The sequence below is a fragment of the Carassius carassius genome, chromosome 25, assembly GCF_963082965.1.
Source record: "Carassius carassius chromosome 25, fCarCar2.1, whole genome shotgun sequence".
NCBI lineage: Eukaryota > Metazoa > Chordata > Actinopteri > Cypriniformes > Cyprinidae > Carassius > Carassius carassius.
In genome coordinates, this window is record NC_081779.1 from 7,171,537 (window position 1) to 7,182,255 (window position 10,719).

Consider the following 10,719-nt stretch of genomic DNA (forward strand, 5'->3'; position numbering starts at 1 on the left):
TTGTTCTTTCTCTGATCTTGCACATGTCCCCTTCACTCTGCCTGCGAGGATAAAACATGACAGGGCTGATGATTTTTCAAGCTTTTACAATTATACAAATGATGTGCTGTTTTTCATGTGGGTATACTCAGAAATACAGATTCAAAAAGCAGATGAATACAGGCTGATTTACATAGGAATGAAAGTCCTGGAAAATCAATGCATGGTCATCGTTAAAATGAATCATAATTCATTATAAAAGAAAAAACAGCAAACTGCAAGACTTATATAGACATACGTGTTCAGTAAGTTATAGTAAGGTATATAAAATTGCATGGGATACTGTTTTGCATTATTTTAGCTTTTATTTGATAACTAATTAATTGCCCTTAGAAATCAAAGTAAAAAACGGTTAATGGTATTTAAATATTTAATTTAATATTATCAATTTTATATGTAAATTAATAAACTTTAAATATAATTTTGAAGACCCCCCTCCTCAAAGCAAATGCCCTTTGTAAAGTTTGAACCTCTAATCTTTCACTTACCAGCCCAAGTCTTTAACCATGGAACAAACACATTGTTTTCTACACATCAAATATATTTTTTGTTGCTTAATTTATGTATAACATTATTTTTATATTGGGCAGCAACATATCCAGCAAATTGGCAGATTTGTATTGAATTCAATGAAATAATTGAATTTAGTATTTAAAAAAAAATAGTAAAAAAAATATATATCAGAAATAAAAATATTATGCATAATATGCTGATTTGCTATTCAAGAAACATTTCTTCTTATTATCAATGTTTTTCAGGATTCTTTAAAGAGATTTAAAAGAACAGCATTTATTTGAAATAGGAAACATTTGTAGCATTATAAATGACTTTACTGTCACCTTTAATGAATTCTAATTTTAATCTAATATAATGTATTATTCACATCCACAGCCACATTACAGCAGTTGAATCAAAAAGCCAGCCATTGTATCAGTTATGGCTTTTATTAACCTGCTCAACAGATCATTTAGTTGACCTGTGGTGTGTTAATACACAAGTGCTGTGGGTTTTAACATTTCTGGTATTTCACACACAGCAGTGACCCAGACGGCGGTGACACACTAGCATAAGCATTGCACTTGGATGCTAATCACCAAAAGGTGTTCTTATCTCTTGGATCATAAAACTCACAGAGGCATACTTAAGCCACACACAGCCACCTACACTTCCTTTCATAATTCACTACCATACAAGGCTTGCCATCTGTTTTCACGGACGCTCTCCAGTGCGACTCCACCCTTCACTGGTATCTGGTATAGCTGGAAGTGGAGTGAATCAACCGTCTGCGCGAGTGATCTCACATTTATCCAGTATCTCCTTCTGTTGTCTGTGGTCACATCCCAGGATCAAACCATTTCTTCTCTGCTTCTCCTGCATGGACATGTTGACACGGTTAGATGTAATCACTTCCTCTCAAATGTACAGGGGTGTGTTTCCCATACAACGATGTAACCTGCTGATTAAGCACCATAGTACGATGCATTTTTGTTGAAACAAACTAGCCAGTTACCACTGTTTCCTGAAAACGGTCGCATCTCTGTCGTTTGAACCACATTACAGGTAGTTCAACAACACAGGGCCATTGTTAATGATATCACACACATGTGGTGGAGGAATAACTTCTGCTAAATAGCTTCTACCACAACTCAAGAGTTGTAGTTCCAACCACGTAAGTTTGCGACACTGTTTGCGAATGTTCGTTTAAACTATGGTTTCATGAAAATTGAATCATTGAACTATGTTGGTAATGACTGAACCTGCAATCCATAGCTGGCTAATGATGCTTTTGGGAAACGCACCCCAGAATGGCTGTTACTTGATTGTCTGCAGAAACAAGTTTATTTGTAGTAAACAACAGGTTGAATATATTTATAGACCTTTGTTTGCAATTGTAAATGCTTTGTCATGACTCATAAATCGTTTTTGACATTTTGAAAGGGAGACAGCATGATATGTATTAAGCTTTTTAAAAATAATGATGGTTTCCATCCAGGTTTCCCAAACACTCCCTCTGTTTACCATTGGTTGGACAAGCAGATATCTTTTCTCCAAACTAATGTCATTGGTTGAGGCATTGTCGATGTTGAGGGGTGGTTGTGAAGATCAGACAAAAACATATCAATGTTTTCATTAGCGTCATAGTGTTTACGCTTTTTCTGGGAAATCAACCTACTAATATTGTACTCATACTTGTCTCTACGTATTAAGCTAGGATATCAGAAAGCTATATAGCATGGAAATTAAAATATTATTTGCAAAAATCTACTATATCTAATCTTAAACCATTAGAATATTTAATATTTAATCTTACAACATTACAAAAGGTTGGGGGCCAGTAAGACGTTTTTTTTAAGCAATCCATATTATTCAAAAAGCATACAAACATATTTTTTTATTTAAAATAAAATGTTCTTTTAAAATTCCATTAAAGAATCTTGGAAATAAATATATATATACACACACATACATACTAGTTTCCACAAAAATATTAAGCAGCCCAACTTTTTTCAACACTGAAAATAAGAAAGGTTTCTTGAATCAAATCAGAATGATTTATGAATGACCATGTTACAGTTAAAGCTATAAATTTAGTTTTGCCATCACAAGAATAAATTACATTTTAATGTATATTCAAATAGAAAATAGCTATTTAAATTGTAATGATATTTCACAATATTAGATTAGATTTTTTTTTACTGTATTTTAAATATAAATTGTAAATATATGCTTGGTGAGCTTTTTCTTTAAAAAAAAATCTTATCAACCCCAAACTTTATTGGTAGTGAGTACTTGCTTGTATGACAAAACAGACAAATCAAGGTTAATATCAAGAGCAAACAAAACATTTATTGTGAATCATTTCCAATAAAGCTGTATCTTTTTTTACAAATTATGCAGGTCTTTACACAGAGCGACAGTTTACAAATGAATGTTATAATGCTTTTATTTTTTTTACCAGCTGTTGTAAGTGAAGTACGCAATACAGAGCAGAGGATCGACTGTTGTAGACGACTGCAAAGAGAGCGAAAACAGAATTGTGTCAAGATGTCGACTCATGATGTGGCACCAGTGCAGGAGGTCAGTTTTGCCACCGCCCACTCATTAACCATGAAAAATGAGTTTGTAATCTCTGTGTTGTGTTTGTCTTCAGGTGAGATACTGTCTGAAGACTCTGAGAGAGCACATGGCAGCCAGACAAAACAATAACAACAACAATAAGGTACTATATTGACATTTTACCTGCTCAGATCAATTTCTCAAAATCAATATACGTTAATATACATAGCGATTAATCGCATCCAAAATGAAAATTATATTATATTATGTATAAATTATGTATAAATAAATACACACACACGCATGTATATATTTAAGAAAATACTGTATGTGTGTGTATTTATATATACATAATAGATATACACAGTAAATACACATACAGTATATTATGTAAAAAAAAAAAAAAAAACGTTTATTTTGGATGCGATTAATTGTTGCCCAGCACTAATTATACACTTAGTTCTTTTAAGTAGGTATCCGTTATTTCCTCAGTTGCTCATATTTTTCCCATCAGTTTGGAACATTTTGCAAATTATTACTCTAAGCTTTTTTGATTTTTAAAACAATCTATCTTGTTCTCTAGATTCCATCCAGTGGCATTAAAGTTGACGTACTTGTCAGCAAAGCCAATGGATCTAATGGATTTGTGAACGGCTCTTACTCCAAATGTCCGGTAAACCATTTGTCATATAAAGATTATTCATTTGCACCGTCATAAACCAAGATACCTACCTATATAGCAAGAATGCATACCCTTATGAAACAAAAATATATTGCAGTATATTGGAAAATATCATGTAATATATTAGGCATATATTCTTATATATATTTATTTTTTCCAATATATTGCAATATATTGAAAGCGGCAATCATTGTGTATTTTGCAATATATTATGTAATCATCAATATACTATTAAATGTATTCAAACATATAATATTTTAGAAAATAAAAAGGGAAATTAATATATTACAATATATCACAATATATTTTAAGAAATATATTGGTAAATATATTTTCCTTTCATAAGGGATAGGCTACTCACAAACACAAACAACGGAGACACTCCCATAGAAAGAGAGCGATAGCATTCAGTCCACTCGCTGTATCACATTTCATTTGTTTCGGACAGAATTAAATGCTGTATTGTGAGTAAAAATAGCCCCTTTCCTCCATAAAGGGTATTTCATGGCCTGAAAATGGGAAGTTCTGTTCTCCTGTACAGAAAAATAATCATGATAATGGACACAAAGAGACACAAAGTAGCAGATATAATTCAGACTCTTTAATGAAAATATGATGACGTCCATAGATAAATAATTTGGCCAAAAACATTACCACAGATTTGTTCTTTCTTGTTTTCATGGCAATGTGCTGAGATTTGGGGCATATGCACATTAAACTTTTGCTTCTGCCTGTGAAAAGTCACACCCATGACATGATTTCCAAAATTGTGACTCTGGACCACAAAACCAGTCTTAAGTCGCTGGGTTATATTTTTAGCAATAGCCAAAAATGCATTGTATTGGTCAAAATTATTGATTTTTCTTTTATGCCAAAAATCACTAGGATATTAAGTAAAGATCATGTTCCATGAAGATATTTTTTAAATTTCCTACCATAAATATATCAAAACAAAATTTTTGATTAGTAATATGCATTGCTAAGAATTTATTTGGACAAATTTAAAAGCGATTTTCTCAGTATTTAGATTTTTTTTACACCTTCAGATTCCAGATTTTTAAATAGTTGTATCTTGAATATAATATTGTCCTATCCTTACAAACCATAAATCAATGGAAAACTTATTTATTCAGCTTTCAGATTATCTATAAATCTCAATTTTGAAAAATCGACACTTAAGACTAGTTTTGTGGTCCAGGGTCACAATTGTGGCTTCTCAGTAAACGACCCGAAATAACAGTAATTATAACTGCTCAGTAAACAAAATAACAATAATAAAAACTTTTTTTCTACAAGCTAGAGTAATAATTGAAAGAATATACTATAAAATCTGCTATTTAAAAATTTACCACATATTAAAAGAGAATATGTACTAAATATATGTACTAAATTATGATGGAGTCTCCAAAAATGCATATTAACATGCTTTTTACTGTAATAGCATGGCACATTTTCAAGATTAACAAGGAAAAAAAAATATATAAAAATAGGAGAAATTTTAAAGTTTTTTATGTTTGCACAGGGTCAGGAGGAAGATGAAAAGGAAGATGAAAACTCTTTAGCCTTGAGAGAAGTCACTAAACATCTTTACAGTCGTCTGCAAGAGATGGAGAGAAAACACCAGGAGGAGAAAGAGAGACTACAGGTTTGTAACTAAATAAAAAAACACCAGGAAAATTAATAGAATTGTGATATAATGTGTCTTGCCTTTTCTTAACTGAGCACTTTATTTTTTTAAACTTTCATCAGGCGGAAAACATTGAATATCAGCGGATGTTTCTAGAGGAGCATACCTCTTGCATACAGAAGGCAGAAACCAAGGCAGAGGAACAGGCCGAAAAGGTGGAAGAGACGCAGAAGCTTATGCGTGGCTTGGAGCTGGAAAATGCCACGCTACGAGAAAAATTGGCCGCTAGCGAGGCAGAACTTGAGAAACTGCGAGGACTGAAGAAAATGGATAGTGAGGACAGGTGAGGCCTTTTTTTTTCTGACCCAAATTGCTGCTGTTCATTTATACATAATGCATTGTTCTTGTATGTTTAACTGTCTTCCACCTGCAATTTAGCAATTAAATATTTTCCACCTGCAATTTAGTAAGCTATACATAATGCATTTCTTTCATATGTTTAATGTTTCCTTGGCAATATGTTGGCCTAATTACAACTGTATTAAGTTGCATTGTGCTGCAATAGAAACTCATCTTTCAATGTCACGCCTCTCACATAGAATTTGACTTTGACTCATTCTCATACACTAAAAGTAGACTGACCGTCTATGTTGCTAATTGTTTCTGTGTTGCATGCAAGTGTCATTTGTGAGTGTGTACACGTGTAACATACAGGTTTTCTGCACTGCAGGTCTGAACAGCTGAAAAAGGAGCTGGCAACCCTGAAGAATAAGAACCACAGCTTAGATGACATGCTCAAAAGTCAACAAAGGAAAGTCAGGAACATGATCGAACAGGTAATAATAGCTGTGCAAAGGATATTTGGAGAAACACCCAATCACAGAGACAAATCATTAAATGACATTTGCAAACCATTTTATATATGTAATGTAATTTTTATTTATATTCAACAATAAAAAGATTTAGGGTGTGATCATGAAAAATGTAGTAGGAGAGTGGCTATGTATATCAATCATAATTTAAACAGTACTTTTTACATTTATTAATACAATGAGATAATTTATTAATATAATTTAAAAGGAAAATTAACTTACATTTTAAATTAATTTGAAAATTAATCATTTTATTTTATTTACATTTTAAAAAACATTTTTTATTTATTAAATGTAGGTATATACATATTTTTAAATATTTACATTATATAGATAGATAGATAGATAGATAGATAGATAGATAGATAGATAGATAGATAGATAGATAGAATACTCATGCTGACTTAAGGAAATATGCTTATAAAGAACAAAAAGAAGGAGAGAGGACCAGGTAAAATCAAAAAGAAACATTAGGAAGATTTTTGATTTTCTCGAAAATAAACAGATGCATTATATAGAGTGCTTGCTCAGAGAAGACAAGTGAAACTCTGCCTCAGTCATAAATAAAAGATTCGGTCATTTCCCTTCTGCTCAACCTCAGTGCACTTGAGATCTCATGTTACACATAATGGCTTCATCCATGAACACTGAAATCACAAATGCAAACCAAGCATTATGCTTCAGTAATCCAGCTCTATTTATTTTTTTGTAGAATACTCAAGTTTTATTTAAACTTTGTTTCAAACCTTAAAATCAATTTGAGTGTGATAAGTGCTTGCATTAATTCATTCATATGTTCAAATATGTTTACAGGTGCAAAATTCCCGAACCATAATGGAGCAAAGAGACCGGGTAATCGGCGACCTCAAAGAGAGAGTGGCTTTCCTCGAAGCTGAGGTCAGTGCCTGAGTTATTTCAAAGAGCCAATTTATTTTTTCTGCTTTTCCCTGTGTGACTGTAACATATCAAATGTGTCCTACAGAATAGAGAGATTCATGACCGGATGGAGTTTTATTTGGACAACCAAGTGTCTAAACCATATAACTCAGACATGGGGGCCAAGGTTGTCTACAGGTATTTCTTTCTTACAATAAATACTAACAACAAATCTCCTTATTTATACAACATAATAAAACCATGTTGTTTTGACCATGTCTATCAAGCTCTAAAAGCACCAAGTATGAGAAATATTGCAAAAAACATTGCATAAAAACATTTCGGACAAGGCATTTGGTTATTTAAAAAAAAGTTTGTCATTTTGTATTATAGCAAACCTCTGACGCCAACAAGTCCTGGAAACAAGTCTATGCCATTCATTAAAGTGGTTGAGATCAAGTCCTGAAAAACAGATGAAGACAGCTGATGAAGAGAGAGAGACAGGTTGAGTGAGAGACACATTGTAAAAGAAGTAACAAGTATTTCTTCTCTCTCAACATTTATGCAACATCCCTCTGTTGACCACATGAGTAGCACTTGAGGTATATATATATGGAAATATAATTGATTTGCAGAACATATACTGCATATTTATACCTTAAGCAACTTTATTCATATTTGTAGATGTAAGTGTTGATATTCATATTTCTTACAGATCTGTCAATATATCTGTTTCATGTATAGAATCTAATAATGCAGCCATTTTTAGATTGGCATCACCACTGTTGCCTGGCTACCAGTTTCTCCATATCTGGTTAAGCAGAAGTGCGCTATCTGACTATTTGATTCGCTGCGTTCAGTATAAAAACGTATGGTCTGTAGAGGAAACATTTGCGCTTATTGCACTTGGAATTGTGTCCTTAAATATAGTAAATATAAGATTAAAAAAGGAGTCCTAAAAACAGAAATATCTGATCATAGTCTAAATAGCTGTTTACATCACGCCTGCGTTACCAAGGCAATCACTGACGCATATGTATTACATCCCAAAGAGCTCCGTTATCAACACTACAGTGGAAAATGAAACCGTATCCGTGCTGACTGGCACGGAAAGGAACTATTAAGCAAAGAGAACTGTTCTGCAAGATGGTGCAAAAGCCACTGTTTGGGTTCGACAGCCAATTTGAGTAATCTGATAAAGCCACAACAATATTTCTGTGCTTATGTATCTGTGTATGTACATATACTCTAATATACAGTTCTGAATTTACTGTACCTTGCAAAGCTGTCTTTTCCCTTTGGGAACTGTAATTGTATTGTGTTTTGAATAACTTTTTTTTCTGTTACTGTATTCAGTGCTCAACTACCTTTCCATCCATCTCTTATTAAATGTGAAAAATGTCTTACTGTAGATGGAATTGTAGTGCTATGCACATTTCTTTGGTATCGTGTTTTACCTGGTATATGTATTTATCTTTTAAGGGCCAAACAATAAAAAGTATTTAAGTTTGCTCACAATATTTGCAAGACAATGTCATTTTTTTTTTCTTATAAGAGTGAAGAGATTCTGATAAATGGTCAATTTATTTATTTACTTACCAAGTAAAGACATTTTAGTGCATTATAATTTTCACCAGTTTTCCCTACAACATTCACTACATGTCCAGAAATATGTGTGGACAGTCTATGGTGGACACCTGAATTCCACACTCATATTTATCAAACATTTATTTTTTTAAATACTGGGTATTGGAATATGGATAAAAGAATATCATTATGCTGTAGTATTAAGATTTATCCGTTAATTAGAAGTGAGCGTCTGTGAACATACTTTCGGTCATGACAGTGTTGGGCAGTAACTAGTTACTGTAATAAAATTATTTTTTGCAGTAACAAGTAGTGTAACTAATTAGTAATTACTAATAAGATTTCAGTAATATTACAGTTACCATCCATAAAACAGTTCGTTACTTAGTTACTTTTGATGCCTCAACCCCTTTTGAAATCCAACAATCCAATAATTTGAAATTCTTAATTTTCATAATTTTCACAACTCACACAGGCACATGAAGTCACCAGTGCATCAGGAAACCCTGAAATATGGAAAACCTTACATTAAGGGGATGTTGCCATTACACTGATTTTGTCAAAAGCTGATCTGAACACAGATGTTAAGTTATGGCATTACATGGCTTGCCCACCCACATCCCTCTGATCCCCATATAAATTATATTCGTATAATTAAAAAAAAATCTTATGAACTTATGTGATTTCTTTTGAAAACATATTTCATGAAATATTATCATATATGGTTAAGAGTGAAATTATAGCTACTATTAGATTCAAGCTACACATGACAATTAATACAACACTTTTAAAGTCACTATCAATCACAAGTGAATGTTATTAAAAACGTCTGACTGCGATCCAGTGTAGATTTTGGTCAAATGTTGAGGCAGAAATATATTGATAGTAACATTTTAGAAGAATTTTATGAGGAAATTACACAATTACAACTTCTGTGCGCCGTGAAGGACAAGTTATGTAACTAGTAGTGTAACTAATTACTGTTGCCAAATAGTAATAAGTACAGTAATAATATTACTTATGAAAAGAGTAACGAGCCCAACACTTGTAGTGTAAAACATAGCCATCCGATTATTTTCGGTCTGTGTCCGGTGCTCGGAAGAATTCAGCGCAGACCACCAGCGACATCTAGTGATGTAACTCTGCACTTAAACAAATGATTCTGTCTCTCAAAATTCGAACAGATAGCTGAAAGTACAGGTGCTGGTCATATAATTAGAACATCATCAAAAAGTTTATTTATTTCACTAATTCCATTCAAAAAGTGAAACTTGTATATTATATTCATTCATTACACACAGACGGATATATTTCAAATGTTTATTTCTTTAATTTTGATGATTATAACTGACAACCAAGGAAAATCCCAAATTCAGTATCTCAGAAAATTAGATAGAAAGAATTTTTTTTTGAAATCTTGGCCAACTAAAAAGTATAAACATGAGAAGTATGAGCATGTACAGCATTCAATACTTAGCTGGGCCTCCTTTTGCCTGAATTACTGCAGGAATGGCGTGGCATGGAGTCGATCAGTCTGTGGCACTGCTCAGGTGTTATGAGCGCCCAGGTTGCTCTGATAGTGGCCTTCAGCTCTTCTGCAATGTTGGGTCTGGGGTATCGCATCTTCATCTTGACAATACCCCATAGATTTTCTATGGAGTTAAGGTCAGGCGAGTTTGCTGGCCAATTAAGAACAGGGATACCATGGTCCTTAAACCAGGTAGTGGTAGATTTGGCACTGTGTGCAGGTGCCAAGTCCTGTTGGAAAATGAAATCTGCATCTCCATAAAGTTGGTCAGCAGCAGGAAGCATGAAGTGCTCTAAAACTTCCTGGTATACGGCTGTGTTGACCTTGGACCTCAGAGAACACAGTGGACCAACACCAGCAGATGACATGCCACCCCAAACCATCACTGACTGTGGAAACTTTACACTGGACCTCAAGCAACGTGGATTGTGTGCCTCTTCTCTCTTTCTCC

The 10,719-nt window shown here is 33.3% G+C and overlaps 1 protein-coding gene across 1 annotated transcript; it reads left to right on the forward strand.

Moving 5' to 3' along the window:
* The first annotated feature begins 3,084 nt into the window (after positions 1-3,084).
* Positions 3,085-8,671, forward strand: LOC132104852 (tuftelin-like). Its single transcript, XM_059510379.1, has 9 exons — positions 3,085-3,117; positions 3,191-3,259; positions 3,680-3,769; positions 5,301-5,423; positions 5,528-5,748; positions 6,136-6,241; positions 7,091-7,174; positions 7,260-7,351; positions 7,547-8,671. The coding sequence occupies exons 1-9, from the start codon at positions 3,085-3,087 to the stop codon at positions 7,617-7,619; spliced, it is 891 nt and encodes a 296-aa protein (XP_059366362.1). The 3' UTR covers positions 7,620-8,671.
* The last annotated feature ends 2,048 nt before the right edge of the window (positions 8,672-10,719 follow it).